Here is a 19,497-nt window from a genome sequence, read left to right on the forward strand (position 1 = left end):
GCTGCCTTGGGGTACCCAGAGCCAGCCCTCCCCATGCACGCGCTCACAGAAACCAACACCCTTGTCCCGCAAGGGGACGGAGATGTCAATTAAGCACCATATGCGTGAGCATAAGCAGGCAGCTCTGCAAGGCACTAGTGCTGAGCAGGTTTGGCGAGAGGCAGTTCCCACCAGCAGGCTCCAACACCGTGCCCTGGCATACCCACCTAAACACAAAACCTCCATAGGTACATGTTTTGCTGCTATGCATGTACACCCCTACGGTTATAGCCTCCTACTGACCTAAGGACTATTACTGTTCCCAGGTTCCTGTTCTATGTAGTAGATAATACATAATGGTTTACACCCACAGCTTTACCGGGTGAATACATGCTGGAGAGCACCTAGGAACAGTTATACAAGATCAAAAGGTTCTCAGAAGGACCTTCTGCAGTTGGTACAACAGTTACTTTGTCAGACGTCTAAGCAATTTCTTGTCCTGTGCCCCCCCTTCCCCCTCCTCCCCAGGCATTAGCCTCCAAACAAATCCCAGAGCTGAATCAGTTTCCTCCATTTAAAGGTTCCACTCAAATCGTTTCTAGGATTCCCATCTTTCTCTCCTTCTTTTTACTTTACAAATATATAAATAGTCACATCGTCATACGAGACAAGTAGAGACCGACTCTTATGGGTAAAAACCAGATGTTTCCCAATCTTCCCTAACAAAGTAATATTTTATACATGGCTCTTCAATGGATTTATAGCCAATGAAGGGATGTTACTACATTAGCTCATGGAGGGGGTGGGTGATAAAAACTGGAAAGGAAGAGCCAGACAAGGAAAAAAGAAGCTATCCAGAGCTCTGCAATTGGAGAAGCATGACAAATGGGCAGCACAGTTTTAGAGGGCTTCGACAGCAAGGCAGATTGCCTGGCTGGGAGTGATTGTCCACAGCTGGAGCATCGCAGAGACCATCTGGTATTTCTTAAACATGCTTTCCCCAGGTGATCCGATTCTTGGAGTGCCCCAGCAAAGAGAAGAAAAAAGGCTTGTGAGTCTCAGCCCCATTTCCAGGGTTCCCCTAATTAGTTAATAGAATTATATTTGAACTGGTTTCAGTTTCTCCTAACAAAACCTTTGCTTTTGCCACCTTTTCAACAGGAAAAAAAAAGTGTATTTAAATTCATGGAGTTTTTCATTTCTTTGAGAAAGTCAATGATTGTGTCTCTTGGCACAGTAACCCAATATAAAACTTAATGAAGTAAAAAGAGATCCAAAATTTCTTTTGAACACCTTGTAACCTCGCTCTTCCCCACACCACTTCTAGCTGCACAAAGCGTGCATTTCCACAGGCTCTCACATTACTCTCCCACCCCAGTGTATCCATCCCCAGTACGAGCCTCTGAAAAAGCAGAGCGTAGACTGTGTGTGGGACTGTGAACCTATTTCCAGGATTTTGACCCTTTTCTCATTGGAAAAATGTTAAAGAATTTAATTAACTGTGCATGCCACACGCTGCTGTCCCCACGACAAGGAGGGCTGGCAGAGCAGCAGTACAGCAGTGCTTGCTGCTGCCCTCATGTTCTCCATGAGACAGCCCCTTCCCGAGCCAGGAGCATCGGGAACCAGCTAATGAAGAAAAGAGCAAGAGAAAGCGGTAAATAATAAATGAATGGACAGATGGAAAAGGGGTTAGAGTGAGCAACCGGAGAACAAGCCTTGGGACCAAACTGCGTTCCCACCAGCAGGCAGTGCCCCCACCGAGCAGCGCGGTGCAGGCAGGAGCCAGGGTCCAGCCGCAGAGATTATCCCCATCGCTCCCTGCCAAGCCAGGTTTACTGACCGCACCTCTCCCCTCTCCTCTGTTTTCTCCATGAGTTAGCCCAGCCACAAAGCACAGGTCTGTCAGAGATGTATCCTGCACGCCACAGACACACATCCCCGATTCCTGGCTGCAAGCTTCCCAGCAGCACGTAAATAACCATTCCTGCTACTTTTCACGGGAAGCAAATACATAGGGATAGTGGCTGGAGTGCTGAAGCTGGCAATGCTCCTCTGACTGCAGCAAAATTTGTTTCTATGTCACAATTTGCTAGGATTGTTTTTAAAAATGCATAGAACTCACCGGAGTTCCCTGCTCTGTCTGCATCGGCAGCTGCCTTCTCAAAGCCTGCATTTGAGAAAAGCTAGTGGGACTGTGATCCCAGTCAGAAATACATACACAAGGTGCTTCAACTTCTCCAGGCTGAGAAAAGTTATCTTATTAAATTATTGGGAAGAAAATACTGGAAAAAAGAATCCAAAAGAATATTTAAAGGCTTTCAGGTGGTTTAGGTGGCCAAAATCAGCATATTCCACCACCATGATGTAAAGGGATTTTGGTTGGAAACCCATCCTTATGCAGTGGTATAGACAGCAATAACAGAAAACAATATAAGCCACAATTGTAAAGCTAAAGAAATAGCAACCAACTGCAAATTACGAAGTGTAGAAAATTAATAAAGTATTTAAAAAACACAATAGAAAAATTCATGCCTTGCTGAGTTAATAGTGGGAATTTAAATATACAGGAAAAAAAGGAAATGTGCATAGAGACATAGATCCATTATTTTGTGCACACAGTAAAGTTACCAATATAATTACAAAAATATAAATATATGGGCTCTGTATTTGGGAAAAAGATATGATGATGAACTCATCGTAAGACAATGATATACTTCACAGTTTACTAATGACCAAGAGATGTATTAGATAACATCTGCTTTAGGTAAACACTGTTAAATCATCCGCCCTGGATAATTTGCACCTCCAAGTGTGCTAAGGAGATCTCTGACCTGCTGATGCTAATTTTTAATAAATCTTGGAATGTCAAGTAATTCTAGAAGGGTAGGAGAGCCCTAACCCCATGCCAGTGAGCAACAGCCAGTCAGCCTGACAGCAGACTTAGACAAAGTAATTAAAAGCCAATATGCGAATCTACCAATAATTCATTATATTCATGTCTCAGCTAATTACCAGCCAACATATGTTGTACAGAATCAAGTCCTGTCTAGCTGACGTTACAGCTTGATTTAAGAACTTGCATTAATAGCAATAATTTGGTGTAACTAGATGGACAGAAGTGGCTGATGAGACAAAAACATATCCATCGCCTGCTTCCCATCCCACAGGATGCAGTGTTTTTACCAATCATTTAGATAAATATAAATATAAGATCCTTAGAGGCAGCCTGCAGATAGCACAAATGTAGATTATTTACTAACGAACAAAACAGCCCCTGTTTACCCTGCAATCCAATTTGTACGGCTAAATGGCCACCATCCAACCAAGCATGCTTTAATTCAGCCAAGCACAAGATAATACATGTACGGGAAAACAATATAGAGTTTATATCTCCAGGATGGAAAAGTCTGTCCTGCATGGCCACAGGACAAAGGAGGAGCTATGATGGGACTTTGGCGAAGTGAAGCTTAAGGAGCCAAATCTATTCAGCTTATGAAAGAGGAAAATCTAGAAGATTTGACTGCTGCTCGTAGGCGTTACATTAGCATGGGGGGAGAGGGGATTTCTAACCTGATGGTGAGAGGCAAAGTGAGCTCCAGGGGTTGAAAGTCAAAGTTAAACACGATGCTGACAAAGAGGAAAATTATCATTAGCACAACAGAGGATGAGAAACAGGAAAATTATCATCAGCACAGCAGAGGATGAGAAACATCACACGAGAAGGTCTGGATGATCTTGGGGCCCAGCATAAAAGCAGGGGGTGAAATTCAGTAGTACAAAGAGCAGGTATAAAATCCTCTGTGTAACGTAAGAGTGTAAGAGTGGAAGGAGCCCAGACACTGGCACACTGGGGGTCTGCTTTAGGCTACAAAATCAGGAAGATCAGAAGCACAGGCTTATTGGGAGCATCTGAAACACAGAACCCACTGGTAATTAGGGACCTTTAACTGCCCACACATTTGCTGAGAAAGGAAGACATCAGGCACACCCTTGCATCAAGTTCCTGGAATGCGTGGAGAAAAAAAAAAGTGAAAGAAAAGACAGGAAAAAAGCTAGGAAGGAAGCTCCTCAAGGTTTGATTCCCATCAGCAGAGAATAACCCGGAAAAAACACAAAGGTGGAAAGCAGCATGGGCGAGGGAGCCAGAAACGAATGTTCGTGCTCATTAGGAATAGAAGGGAAAATAGCAGCAGAGTAAAAGCAGTGCAGCGTAAGGACAGAGGCTTTGGTAAACTCAGAGGGTTGGCAAGTGAGATTTCTTGCAAAATGAAAAGGGAGTTCAGGAAAGATGGTGTTTTGTAAACACACAGCAAGATAAGGGAACAAATGCAAATTATCTTAGTGTGGGGGTACGATAAGGGTAAATCACAGACTCCTCCATGGCTTGCAGCACAGGAAGGAGAAATGGAAACTCCATCAGGCTGTTGTGGATGAGCGCAGAGCAACGACACCAGGAAAGAGGGACAGAGCGAAAGAGCCAAGTGTTCAATAGAAACCACTCGCAGCAGGGACTGCCAGCGGTAACAAGGAGACATTTGATAACTACATCGGTGGGAAGAGACAGACCAAAGAGTTCATCACCTCCTGAGCAGGGAGAGAAGGTTAATAGATTGGTTTATGCCACTGAACACACCACAAGCCCTTCCAGAGCTGTTAGTGCGTGTCAGCCCTCCCCCCTCCCACCGAAATCTGTTTTCTGTTAGGTTTATGTGTTTTCTTTATTCTCTACACGGCACCCAGAACTGGCTGGTTCTGGTAATGACATTACATATTATAATGTACGTATAATTGCTAATTTTAAGATACACAATTTATAAAATATCTTCTCTTGTGAGGCTAGTTAAATTGGACAGTAAATTGAATTTAATAAATACTGAACACATCATAAGAAGCCATGATCCCCACAGTTACAACAGCAATAACCAAATCAGATAATGAGAAAGCCAAAGTGTTGGTTAATAGACTTGAGAGTGTCACCTGAAAAAGAGATTCACCTTCGTGACCTCTCTCACAGACACACACACACCCTGTCGGTGCACAACGAGTTGTAAAACTACTAATTAGGGTAAGAGGAGGCAGGGGATCCCAGGGGTTTGGCTCACAGCTGTCTCAGGAAGTATAGAGGTATAAATTGGGACACAATTTCACAATAGCCAACAACTCGCAGAGTTGCAGAGACTAGGCTGAAATGTTTAATGTTTTTGTTGCGTCAGACTTCATGAAAAAAGATAACTAAGACTACAAAGTTAATGCAATTAAAAGCAGCAGAGTAGAAGCGTAAGGCATAGTAGCACATAAGCAGAATGAAGATCCAGTCCATCAGCAGCTATCTCTGGGAATTTCTGGAAGACAAAGGAGGTTTCAAAAGACTGGAAAAGGGCAAATATAGTGGTTATATTCAACAGGTTGAAAACTCAAGGAAATTGCAGGCCAGTCAACATAACTTCAATTCCTGGAAAAATTTTGAAAAAAATCAAACAATCCCTCTGCAAAGGAGGGTTGTAAGCAATAGCCCTGCCACGTGAAGCCAGCCTGCCTTCTCTTTGACAGAGCAAAAGGGTCTCGTATGCAAGATAGAGGCAACAGATTTTATATACCTTTACTTTTGCAAGGCTCTACCTCCAGTTTTGTATATAGAGTCTAGATGAAATGCCATACGGGGAATGCACAGCTGGTTGGGAAATGGTACATAAAAGTGCAGGCATGAACAAACAATACTGTACCAAAAAAATCCATGATTATGCATGGGTATACGGACAGGAGTGTCATACATGAGGTACGTGAAATAACCCTGCTGCTCTTCTCAGTGAAGAAAGGTCCTGGCTACAATACTGGGCTCGTTTCAAGGCAATGCACTTCAAGAACAGCCCAGACCAAGTGGAAAGAGCCCAGGGGAGTCCAACAAAACACAGAACCACGAAAAATTTTAAAGAGGGCTGAAAGGGACCTCAAGAGGCAGAATCAACCACGCATGTGTCATTCAACTTGAAAATAACATGGCCATGAGGAAAGAGCAAAAGAAAGGCAGTTGCTCTGCATAGAGAACAAAAGTCTTTGGGGAAACATGATAACAAGCCTCAAATATGTAAAAGATTTCTGCAAAGAGGAAAGGAGTGCTGTAAGCTGCTCTGCATGTCCACGGGGAGAGGACATGCCGTAATGGGCTTAAACTGAAGCAAGAGATTTTAAAAACACCAACTCCATAATGATACAGATAATTACGCCCTAGAGCCGATTACTAAGGGAGGATACATCTCTCCCACCACAGGAGGTTTAAGAATGAGGATAAAGCCACATCCTTTGAATCAGTTAACAGTGATGTCCCCACAACCTGGGCAATGCCAGGGCCCAGCTGCTGAGCCCCAACAACCTGCTGGCTTTACACAGACATGCCCAGGAACGCAATAAATTCCAGCTATGCACCAAACACCCTCAGAAAGCTATGTAGTAAAAACAGACACTTTGCTTCAGAATGAGCTCATATAAACAACTGATAACAGCATAGAAATACTGTTATAAGAGATGGGTTTTCATGGTTTATTTTCCCCAACACTGTCCCCTCAGTTCTGGTCCTGAGGTCTCAGAAGACACCTGCAAACCATCCTCAAATTGGACCGAGCAACTCTACTGGTCATTAACTATGGGCTCGGTACAGACATTGTTTTAACGACACATTACAATTTTTCTGGCCACTTCCTCCCAGGAAACCCCCCAGTGCTTCACACCAATTCTCTCTCCCTCTCTCTTTCCCATAGGAGCTGATGACATTATTGTCTTCCCCCTGCTGACACGGCTTCTCCACCAGTACCCCAGTTGTGCTAATCAAGGAGACAAACTCAGGGAAATTATTTTCACTGTGTATTTAGCTTTGAATGCTGCTTTTTCTTCTTCAGCCCCAACAAAGGGTTCAAACCCCCCAAAGTTTGTCTGTTTTTCCAACCGTATCAGCTGGTCACGTAGAAGATATTGCCTCTCCTTATGCACCTTTCCCCAAGCGGAGTCCAGGTACAGCTGATTTGTCACGGAAAAGGCTAGAAGATGCCCTCTTGAGGTCCTTTTCAGATCTATTCTGTACAATGCCGTGGATAACATAACGGGCTGCGATGGACAGAAGGGCAGACAGCCTGAACCAAAAGCCACTCACAGACCTGTTGCGAAGCCCCAGAGAGCACTCTCCTTGAAGGAAAGCTGGAGAGCAAGCGCAGTGCAGACCACCCTGACGCACCCAGTAAAACAGCTATGATGCATATCACTGCTGTGCAGACCACAGGACGTTTAGGCTGCTGATCCCAAACACAGGGCCAAAAAGGCAAGGAAGCTGCACTTACCTCTGCAACAACCCTCCCAGGTCCCACCTCACAAGGTCACCCTCCCTCAAGCCCCACGGAGTTAGCTATAACTGGAGACAAAACCATATATCTGGGGAAAACTCCAGCAAAAACAAGTGGTGCAGCCTTTCCGCCTGGCAGCACAGGCACCAAAAGCACAGCCAGCCCTGTGCCCTGCTCTCCGCACAGACCCCCTCACAAGGCAGCCTCTAAGCCGTGGCCCCCTCCAGACCCAGCGCCCCACGGGACAGGTCCCAGGCCCTGCAGACACGTCCTGCTCCAGGACCACCACCTCACAAACCCCACAGCATTCAGCAGGAATCACAAAACCACCAGGGGAGGTTCACAAGTGCAGGAAACACAAATGTCACAGGTGCTCGACCTGAACCATGTGATTCCCTGCCAAGGAACAAGCGCGACTGCAGCTCTTGCTGTCTTCAGGAGAGAGGAGAAAAATATACTTCTGTGGGGCAGCTTCTCTCTTGCAAACTCTTCACACAGACGCACTGCCCTTATCCTTGCTACCCCATGCACGATTGCTGTGCAGTAGCCACACATGCTTCTGCTCCCACATGATCTGCTTTGTTCCCACTTGTACCACCATTGTGCATCCCTGCTTAGGAAAAGCTGGCATGTACCCTCCGTCACCACCACCTCACACACCCATACCACTTACTCTGAACGAAGAGGGTCTCTGCCTGGTTGCTAATATCTCCAGAAGTGGCCTTTTGCAAGGAAAGCCTCACAAAGAGCTCACAACTGCTGCTATGGCAGAGTTTAAGTTATCTAATGACCTTAACAGGGGTAATGGGATGCCAATGTAAAACACCTGATTGCAACATTGGACACAGACAGTGAAATACACTCTTCAGTGGCTCTCAACTGTTCCTAGCAGCTCCCACCTGATTTTAATTCCCCAGGTCTCTCTCAGTGCAGCTGGAAGAGACTCTGTGCTGACATGTGGGACAACGGCGGATCAACTGGGAGCATTGTGTACCCTGTGGGGATGGTCTCCTCCCTTAACCACTGCTTTTAGAGGCTGTATCACATGATGTGATGGGTGGGGGGCCTCCCACCACACACCCTGCTGTCTCCTCATCGGCTTTTCAGTGCAGATGTGGTGTGGTAGGACAGGCTGGGGAGCTGTCATCGCCAGTCTCTTGATGCGGCTAAGTAATCTGCATCGTAGCTTCGGGCAGAAGGTAGAGCAGGAAGAGGAGACTTTTTTTCCACTCTTCAGAATGAGAAGTGGGGCACTATTTTGTTTCCCCAGGATGGGAACTCCTGAAAGGAAATTTACAGTTCGTCCTTGCATCTTGGGAAGCTCAGTTACACTTAACACTTCACGTCAATACAGGAGGGGACAGTTTTTCACATATGTCTATTGACCTGAGCAATTCCCTCTTCTATGAGGCTTAACAGGCTTTACTTAATAACAGTGCAGAAACCTGCAGATATCCAATCTCTTAAAGTACAAATACAGTACATGAATCCAGCCCAAACTGCCACCACAGATGGAGGGGTTCAGATTTAATGTATCAAAGCTCTGCCTGCTGCTGCCCCACGCTCCACAATCTCACTCCCTAAACCCTGCATGCATGTCCTGTCTCCACTGCCCTGGGCAGTTCCTCACACCTCACCCACTGCCAGCCCAATGCATTCACCCCTCAGCTCCAGGGCTCCAAAATCACCTTACTGTCACCTGGACATTTCTCTTGAGGACTGCAGTGACAATTGCAACTTCTAGTCCTGCTGATACAAGCCATAAAAGAATCACCGCTTGCTCCACCTAATTTGACTGGGAAGGAGCAGAGAAGTGTTTCTAGTGAAAAATTCCTCCTCCTCCCCCATCCCACCGTGGGCTGAGCTGAGAGCGACGGTTCCCAGAGGAGAGCAGGCGATGCTGTGCACTCTCCCCCTGCTCTACCATGGGTTCACCCAAAAGCATTGGAGATGCTGATCTGTGAAATGAGATACCTGTCTCTGGGCACCAAGGGGGAAGCAGCAGAGATTAATAAGCCTCAAAATGTTATACAGCATTTAAATAGTACTGTCATAGATCAAAGATTATCACTCATTTGAGAGATGCAGGCTCAGTAAGTCTAGAAAGATCACGTACAGAAAGCAAATGCAAGATGCAAGGGAAAGCCTGCAGACAGGAGCCGAGGAAAGCTCATACGTGTCTAGAGAAACTGAAGTGGCCTAAGCCAGAGTCTAACATGTGCTCCTGGAGGAACGAGAGCCAGAAAGACTGCCTGGTTTCACTCAGTCTCAGTTGTGTCTTAGCACAAAAAACACATTTCATTTTAAGACACCCTCTTACCTTGGAGGTACCTGCTGCTGGGAGCAGCTTAAATCCCAGTGCAAAACCACAACCCTGCCAGATCGCTGAGATAAGGAGCACACTGGGAACCATGTGCAACTGGTGAATAGATTTGAAAAAGCCCCCGATTTACGTTGATGCCACAGGGACTGCAGAATCACTCTCCCTGCACTCTAAGAGCTTTCATTCTTAAAGCCATGAGGATACTGCATGGAAGTTTGACGGCAATATCACTTGCCCACACTTGCAGACAGCGTGGGAGGCCTGATCTATAGTCTTTCAAGTTGCTCCTATAACTATGTCAACTGGGAGGTGCAGGAAGAGAAGGGGAATTTTTATCCAAACCACTGCAGTGGTATCAGTAGTAGCACAGGAATAAAGACACCTCACGGTGGTATTCCTACTCCCAAGCCCTCCTACAGTAGCTATCCCATCGTAAAGCACCTTTATTCTCACATGACTTTGGGCAAGATACTCCATTTACATTTCTTTGGTATAAAGTGCTGCAGGAACTAGCAGTAGTAGGAGCCCCTCTCAGAGGCGTGGGGTTGAATATTCCTCCAGTCTAGGTTGGACACCGAGTACTGAGGGTCATCCGCAGCACATGAACTGCATGAGGCCAAGTGACTCCTGGATACAGACCTCCAGGGAGGAATCCCTGTTCTCAGGGATCCCCTGGATAGTCCATCCCTGCAAACTCAATCCTTCGCTATCCCTCCCCAAACCAGGTCTGGATCCTTGCTCCTGCACCTTGCCCCATGTACCTTGCCGGTGATCCAGGGACTCCCTACAGCACTGTACAAAAACACTGTGCAGAACAAAAAGAAGTCCTCAAGCAAACTCTGGCTGATTGAATTTCGAAGGTAAGGAATGCCCTTCTGCAACAGATGTACAACCCCCTCTGCCCACCCCAAACACCAGATCCATCACAGAGAAGGGAAATATTTACACAAGTTAGTAGAGTTCCAGTTAAATATTATGCTTAGCTGTCTAGAGTCCATGTTCTCAGACTATGCCTATGAAATAAAAGATTAAACTTCATAACAATTATGAAGTTGCTCTGCTCACATTCAAAGGGAGTTAAAGGACATTAAAATAGTTCTTTAGGTAATATTCCAGTGAAATTGCTCTCTCTCCCCTGGAGAGTTAGAGCTAAAACCTTCTGAACTATCCTGTAAACACACTTGGAAAGGCTAAGAGCTGAGCTGATAACCAGGTAACACCTCTGCTCTGCAGGTTCTGTAAAAAATGTGAGCAATGCCAGAGAGCTTTTGAAGCAGCGAGGGAAGGAGGATAGGGGAGAGCAGCTTCTCTTCTCGAGGGAAGTTTGTTTAGTGGAAAGTAAGCAAGTTGTCAGGGGAAAAGCTGACAATGTTGATTCCAGCAGTTGTACTGGGAATAAACAGCCAAGTGGATTACGTTACAGAGAATGAGAAACGGCTCTGAGGATCCCATTTAAATGTTGGGCTTTCAGGAATGATGCGATTCAGCCACACTTGTGGCCCCGATGCCCACAGCCCCCTGGGGCTGAGCCCTCTGCCAGCCCTGGTATCGCCATCCCACCTCTGTGGGGTCCCCGAGAGGTCTGGCCCAGCCGATGTCCCCAGGAGAGCCAGAGCTCACTGCTGCACTGCTGTCCCTGGCGAAGATGCAGACCTGTGCTGGCTTAAAGGCAGGGGCTGGACATTGAATTAGGGACAGCAGCGGGGGGGGGGAGGTTGCGCAGGACCCGCTTGCCTCTCCCAGCCCAGCAGCAGGGGAGGGCCACCATGGGGCTTGCCATCTCCTCCCCAGCCAGAGCACAGGGCCCTCCCTCCCATAAAAATCAGATGCCTCCCTGCCTTTCACAGGAAAGGGACCCGGCAAGAGGAGAAGGGGATCTTGTTTGATTTATTAGTCTCTTCCTCCTTCCCATCGTCTGTGGCTCATCCAGCTGTAGTGATAAGGAGAACAGCTATGAAAGGACACTGCTGGCTGCTGGGATCCCATCCTTCTGCCCGCTCACTGCCTGAAGACATCAGTCCTTTACAAGCACCATTAAATGTGTATCCAAAATGTGGCAGTCTCCTCCATCCTTTGAGATTCTGTTCCCTGGATAATACAAACAGTTGCCAGAAAAAGAGTATCCTCTCATCTCTGTCTGGGCCATTATCCCTTTATATTTGCTCTTTAATATTTACTGGGTTCACACAAAGTGCATGCTCTGGAAAGAAAAAAAAATCAGCTGCAGCTTAAAGGACTCCAAATTTAGTAATTGCTGCAGCCCCATCAACGTGAACAGTTAGCAGGGAGATTTCTCCAGCACTTCACGTGCCGTGGTATTCTGCTTAGGTCAGACTGCAGAAAACGTTCTGTCCAGGGGCACCAAATCTGGAGTGTCTGTGTAGGTGCCAGCTGCAGAGGCCTTATGAGTCCACCACAAGTTCCTGCAGGTCCTTTCCCTCCCAGCACCCAGTAATCGTGGTAGGAAACAGAGGCAGCCAGAGAGATGCTGATTCATACAGAGGTGAAGCACCCGAGGGTTTTAACACACCTGTGAGTTAGCAAGAACTAGCCCCAGCTCCTGGCTCCAGAGCTGGTCTTGCAGCCTTACCTGTTAATGTGAGGTTGCTGTATGTGTTTGAAAACTGCTCCTTTAACAAAACCAAGTGCATCTGAGCTGCCTTTTCCCTCTGTAGCTCCAACATTATGTCAGGATGCTGGGCGATCTTACAGCCTTTCTGCTTATCCAGGGCAATGTCACTGCGAACAATGTCTACAGCAAAAGGGAAAGAAAAAAGGGAGATGGCCAAACCTCAGCTTTCATTTTCACCAGACGCTTGGATCAGAACCAGCCAACATGACAGCCACACAACCATCACTCAGCACGAGCAACCCAAAAAAGGGTCCAAACCCCTGGGATCCACCTAGCCGATGAACCTCCTCTGCACAAGTCTCCTTTTCTCCCACAGAAAGCTCAAGTGATTGACTTTAATATGCTAACACAACCTACCGCCCCTTCCATCCTTCACCTCCTAGCAGTTGATCTCTTACAATGATGACCCCTCCCTTGCAGGAAAGTGCAAAAGTCTCACAACATTTGTAATATGACCCTGTTACTGGTGGGTTTGACACTAAATAATGAGAAAAGACTAAATCCCATTCTGGTGACCCCTGGCTTCCATTTACCCTTGCCTGTCAAAGAGGTGATGAAGAAGGCTTGTTCTCACCTTATTTATCCTCACTGCAGCTATCACAGCTAGAGTTAGGTCAGCATGGCTTATGACAGGTCTCTCTACACTTCTAACTCCTGACATTCAATTCAGGAGGCAGGAAGCTTATTTAACAATTGTTTTCTCTTCATACAAGCATTTTATAAGTCATATTGTGGAATAAAAATAGATATTGTCGCTCCTAGAACTACTCACCTGCTGGGGAAATGCAAAGATGTGGGTAGCAGGGCAGAACAAGAATCAAGTAAGATGTCTCCAGTCTCTAAACAGGAGGGGAGTGGTGCAAACTAGTCTTTGCAAGGTCCCTTTCTGAATTTAATAAACTCTGTAACACACTCACATCCACAGGCACCTCACGCTGTGCCTAATTCTTAAAAAACCTTAGGCGGCCAGCACCAATAAGGAAGGATGGAAGTTGGAGTTCTTCCACCATATTGCATGAGGTCACCCTCTGCATCACGAGGTAGCGCTTTGCTTGGTTTAATTCCCATCTAGCCAGAAGTTTCTGAAGGAGCTTATTGCCAGAAGAGAGTGACATCTTGCTCCACATACACTCTCCAGCTCCGTTATTGTTATGCACATCAAGGAACACCAAAGTTGTTTCCAATATTCATGCCTCTGTCTTTTAAGGTGTCAAATCTCGGGTTCAGCAAACCTAGGTCCAAAGCTCTGCTACGTCTTGGGCTGGCAGGGAACCCCCTCCAAAGGTGGGGTGGAGGACTGGAAGCCACACTATCTTCCTGTCTCTGAGCCTCATCCTAGAGTCACTACACTTGTCTTGCCCAGGCTGTGCTCTGTCTCCCTCTTTACTGCATAGTTGGGGATTGACACAGCTTCTCTAAAGCCTGCCTAAAAAAGACTGCTCAGAACAGTAATGTCATAAAAGCACCTGTGCTCCGTAGCTAGGGACACGAGTTCTCTCCTCAACCCACAGCTAGCATGCTCGGCAGTGGAGATAGGACAGCATCCAGCTAGCATGAAGTATGGATCAGTATTTCCATATCCAGCACAGGGGCTTTAATGTGGAGAGGTGAGGTGGAGCAAGAGGAAGGAATAATGTTTCTCTGCAGATGATGAGCACATACCCCCCAACCATGTGCTTTTGGTGCACAGCCTCTTAGGTAGACACTGAGTAAGATTTGGGCCTACCCAAACTCTGCCCAACTAATAAATGATACAATCCTGAACCCCTGTTGTGTGAGATATTTGGAGAACTGAAGACTGAGAAACACAAGCTTATCACTCCCCCGCACCAGAAAGGCTATACAACAGCTCCTGGTGTCACCTGGAGCTCATGAATAGCCGTTCACCTTCCTGGGTGATGGATTTCCTTTTCTACAGAACTGAATGCCACAGTTGTACACCCCCAACCCCCAAGGCAAAATGGAGCAAAACACATCAAGGAGGCCCTGAAGGAGGAGAAGACTGAGAGGCAGAGAGGTTTGAAACTAGGTGGTCAATACACTGTCTCCAATTCTCTTCAAACTGCTATAAGGGAGTCCAGGCTGCGTCAAAACAAGTTTATTTCCTAAAAGGGATGGAGGGCTCCTAAAACCCAAACCAGGGCTCAGGTGGACCCATGTGGAGGAACCATTGGCCTGGGACCAGGGTCCCTGCCCTCCTGGTCAGGGGCCAGGACAGCACCTTGGAGAGTGCAAGGGGATGTGGCAGTGGGGTCGTGCGACACCCCTACCTCCATCTTCAGGGACCACAGGTCACAGCAAACGTGCAGTTGGGCAAGGGATGGCCCTGTGTGTGCTGTCAGAAGGCTCTGGGGACAAAGGGCAGGCCCAGGGGACCAGACCCAGGAACGAGGGGCAGGGGCGGTGTTTGGAGTCCTGTCCTTAGGTGATGAGCTGCTGTGACAGGGATTAGCACAAGGAGTGTGAAGTTACATTCAGACAAATCCCTGGTGTTTCCTTAGATGCTGAGGTCTGGGAGAAGGCGTGCAGGGCACGTGCAGGGCGTGGGGGCACTCTCTGGCAGTCATCTTCATGGGGATCTCAGAGAGCCGCCATTGCAGACATTCAGGAGGCAGAGGCGAGGCGTGCAAGGTCCTGGCTTCTCAGACTGACGTAGTACCCAAGAAACTTGTCCAAGACCTAAAAATGGAGGTGGACCCCACGTTCATTATCGCTCCAACTTAAACAGTGGGCAGATGTCTGGGATATGGAGGTCCCCAAAGAACTCAGAGCCTGGTCATCCAGACCTCTCCAGGCTGTACTCGGTGCAGGGGAGGAGGCAAGGGCACCTCCGCACCACGCTTCTGAACAGCAGCACCGAGGGAAGAGGGGTGGCAGGCCACAGCTGCTGGAGGGGTGGCAGGCCACAGCTGCTGGAGGGGTGGCAGGCCACAGCTGCTGGAGGCTCAGGGGAAATCTCAGCAAGAGCAGCCGAGGGGAAACAGCCAGCAAGGAGCCCGCAGCCCTCAAATCTTAAAGGAAGAGACAGAAAAGGGAAAGGCGCGAGGAGCGCAAGGAGGAGGGTACCCCAGGAGGTGCTGGGCAGGGCAGCCCCCGAGCGGAAGCTCCAGTTTTGGGCCCCTCAATACAAGAAAGACATTGAGGTGCTGGAGCGTGTTCAGAAAAGGGCAACAAAGCTGGTGAAGGGTCTGGAGCACAGGCCTTATGAGGAGTGGCTGAGGGAACTGGGGGTGTTTAGCCTGGAGAAGAGGATGCTGAGGGGAGACCTTATCGCTCTCTACAACCACCTGAAAGGAGGTTGTAGTGAGGTGGGTGTTGGTCTCTTCTCCCATGTAGTTAGCGATAGGACGAGGGGAAATGGGCTCAAGCTGCGCCAGGGGAGGTTTAGGTTGGAAATTAGGAAAAATTTCTTTACGGAAAGGGTGGTCAAGCATTGGAACAGGCTGCCCAGAGAGGTGGTGGAGTCACCATCCCTGGAAGTGTTCAAAAAACGGGTAGATGTGGCACTTCGGGACATGGTTTAGTCTAGTCTACCCTTGATTGGCTTAGAGTAGACTTGGTAGTGTAGGTTAATGGTTGGACTGGATGATCTTAAAGGTCTTTTCCAACCTAAACAATTCTATGATTCTATGACACTGCCTTCCTGAACGTCGATTAGAATAAAAAATAGAAATAAACTACCCAGCAAAACACGAAACCAAGCAGCTCTAGCCAGAAGTGCGAAAGAAGAACTCCAGATGTGGGAGCCCCAGGGGACGCCAAATGGTTTCCAAAGACGGCAGGCGACGAGCTCTGCCCCGAGAGGGGCCGGGGCCGGGCCGGGGCGGGCCGTGCCGGGCCGGGTCAGTACCCTGGCCAGCTCAGCCTCCCGCGGCGGCGGCGGCGGCAGGGCCGGGCGGACCCCGGCGGCGCGGCGCTGCGGGCGGCCCGGCTGCGGCGCGGGTCCCGCGGCGCCTGCAGCCGCGGTGGCGGGACCGGCCGCCGCCGTGCGGTATGGCGGGAGCACACCCGTGTGGCGGCCAGGTGAGCTGCGGCTGGCGGGAGGCACCGGCGCACGGAGGGGAAAGACCGGCGGCGGCGGGGAGGGGCACCCCCCTCGGCCCGCACCCCCGCCTGCCCCCCGCCCGCCGGGAGCGGCCGGCAGGCCGGGCTCCCGCAGGAGCGCTCCCCTCGCCAGGCTGCGGCCCCGGGTGCGGGATGCTGCTTTGCGAAGGCTGCGTCGTGCCGCCGAGTGCCTGCACGTTTCTCTGTCCCGCCCAGGGATTTGCACATCTCCAGAGCTCACCACGACGGACATTTCGAATTTAGTGTTAGAAATTCGGTGTTAGAAAACACCCATCGGGAGCCACACAAGCACAGCAATCCCATCCCAGGGCAAGATGCCTATCCCAGGGCTGGCTGAGCTCTAGCAGCCCCGTTCTGAGAGTCACCCGCGCCAAGGGGTTGCGCTAACCATTTCTCACCGTACCGCTACCAGGCCAGACTGCTCTCAAGCTGTGGAACCCCCAGGATGGCACACAGCACACGGAGACAGCTCCCAGCTGCCTGCAGGGGAGCGTTTCCCTGACCCACAGGGCGAGCTTCCGCACGTGGGAATTTACACGGCATCAGCGTGGCCTGCGTGCAAGTGCCCGGCCCATGGCTCATGCCACCATCTGCCCACAGGCAGCTCCCTTTCAGGAGTCACGGAGCAGACACGGGCTATTGCGGCTGACCAGCTGGAAGACGGGAGGAGGAGGGCACAGACCCAGGTTTATGTGGACAGGGCAGAGGTGTATGGTTACAGTCAAAGGGATGCGTGACGGAAGGGTGAAGAGGAGAAGTAACTCATCTTTCTGTGTGTGTGCGAGTGCGAGCACTGCCCACAGCCATTGCTGCTCCAGCAAAAGCCGTAGCCACCACTGCCATGGCACCAGAACAAGCCGAGTTTGACCATCCTCCTAATGGGACTGTTTGTTCTGTCCTAGAAAGTATATTTAAAAGGAAAAAAAAAAAAAACCCACCAAACTATTTTATGTTAGCAAAAACTGAATATTCTTACTAAAGAAATTGGAATCTTAGAAAATGGTGTTAGTGAAGAAGTTAAGGGGATGTTTCATGGGTCATCAGGAACAGCTTTTACAAATTGCAGGTTGCCAAACCTGTAAAATACCTACTTTTTAAATCAGCACATTTTAAAATACTTTAAAAACCAGATTTGTCTGCTGAAATTATTATAAAATGCCCAGTGACTGTGAAATTGGGAACAAAACTCCTATTTAGAAAGCCTGAAGATTTCTCAACACAGAAACGGCATCCTCATTGTGTCTGACTTCAACAGGCAAATTTCTGACACATTAGTATTATTCCTTTCTTTTAGCTGGGAAAAATTCCCTGACAATGAGTTCCACAAGTTATTTCCCACTATATTTTAAAAAATCGTATTTGTTTGTTTTATATGTAATAATTCCACTGGCTGCTCCCTATTTCTTGTGTTATGAAAACAAAGAAATAATCATTCCCAAATTGTCTTCTCTGTGTGCTGCTGAGTTCACAGCATTTAACATATCCACAGTCATTTTTTCCAAGCTGAAAAAAAACTGACTGAAAGCTGTGACTTTGATCACTTCTATCACCCTGTTCTACACATATATAATCTTTACACTGATTAGTATGTCATCACCTAGTTTGCTTATAGCATAAGAATGCTCTCAATGGGTTTCTCCAATTCTTGTTTAATATCTCCTAACATTGGATTCACTTTTTACTTCCTTAAATGTATTCGGAGACCAATCCATAATAAATTCAAAACATTTTCCCCGAATGGCAACTGCTAATTTCAAACCCACAGTTGTATACAAAGCCACATGCATTTCCCCCATGCATGTAACTTTCCGTGATTCTCTTTTAATTCATAAGAAGATGTAGCACAGAAGGAAATGTGGACCTAGCAAAAATATGTAATGTTTTTTAGAGAATTTAGGATGCTCATTCTGAACAATCAAACATATAACCACAGAAATCTTTTGTCTCACCCATATACCAGCAAAGAGCTAACAAATCAGGATCTAATTGTTTGATTGCGCCATTTCCTGCAGTTATTAAAGCAATTTTCATGCACGATTCTAGCAAAAGTTAGAAGTTTAAAAAGAAAAAATGGAGATAAACAGGCAATCTTTGGAAGTATCTCCTACATAGGCAGTATCTCCCTTACCTTGTCTAAGGTGATTTCTACAGCCTTTTTTTTTTCATTTCTGAGGAAACAACTAAGCACTGGAGCTCCTTACACAGAAATCCCTGCCAGGCAGAGCAGGTTGCAGCTCTTTCCCTGCAGCCGTGGTCCCTGGGAACGAGAGAGCAGGAGGCTGCCTCGGGGTTCACTCCAAGGCACAGAACAGCCCAAGATCTGGCAAATCCCAGAATGGCAAAGGGCATCAGAGGATCTACCCATCTTTGGACTGAGCGCTTGCAATGTCTGAAATGCTGCAGCCCTCCCTTTCACTCGGAGGGTGAAAAAACAACCGTTTCTTCTGCAGGCTCTGAAAGCACAGATACCTAAACTGTCGAGGGACGCTTAGGCAGACAAAAAAGAGACTCTGGGTGACCAGAAACAGAAGGTGATTCCTCGAATAAAGGAAAACTTGTTTGTTCATTTTTACCGGGACAACAGGATGGTTCTTCATTCAGAAACACCTGCTGCAAAGTTTTATGAGCTGGTGGAGCCAAAGGGGCAGTCCCAGCCACATGGCAATAAACCCTCCCTTGCTCTGGCTCTGGTATCCTCATACCCCATGATGACCCTCATGATCCTGCTCAGTAAATTCACAGAAAAACAGTTGCCTTTCTTTTTTTCCTGAAGTAGTTTTCTGCTGGCTTAGCAGAGGATCAGAAATGTGCCAGACCCAACATAAGGGAAGCAGCAGAAAGACGCAGCGCAGAGCAAGAAGGCGGCATGGGGACCAACACTTTTGGTGGCACAGAACCAAGTGATGAGCTCCACCACCTACAGGACACAGTTTTGTAGGATTTAATCTGACCAAGACCGAGGCTGCCACAGTCCCACCTTTCACTGCAGGCTTTCCTTTCCCAGTATTGTCCTCTACGCCTCCGTGGTCACACACCATTAATCGGTTCAGGCGGCTGAACAAGCTGAAGTGCAATCACCTCTCCATCATCACGTTTTGGCCATCCGAGTTCCCTGAACAAACTCACCATGTAAACTCAGGCTCCAGACATAGGAGAGGGCAGAA

At 47.9% G+C, this 19,497-nt stretch overlaps 1 protein-coding gene across 1 annotated transcript in view; it reads right to left on the reverse strand.

Moving 5' to 3' along the window:
- Positions 1-19,497, reverse strand: part of HPSE2 (heparanase 2 (inactive)) — a 114,144-nt gene that overhangs the window by 87,611 nt on the left and 7,036 nt on the right. The window contains exon 3 of the mRNA XM_075717559.1: positions 12,227-12,388. Within this exon, the coding sequence (XP_075573674.1) occupies positions 12,227-12,388 (162 nt within the window). The remainder of the gene's footprint in view (positions 1-12,226; positions 12,389-19,497) is intronic.

This window comes from Pelecanus crispus, chromosome 10 (assembly GCF_030463565.1).
Source record: "Pelecanus crispus isolate bPelCri1 chromosome 10, bPelCri1.pri, whole genome shotgun sequence".
NCBI classification, from domain to species: domain Eukaryota; kingdom Metazoa; phylum Chordata; class Aves; order Pelecaniformes; family Pelecanidae; genus Pelecanus; species Pelecanus crispus.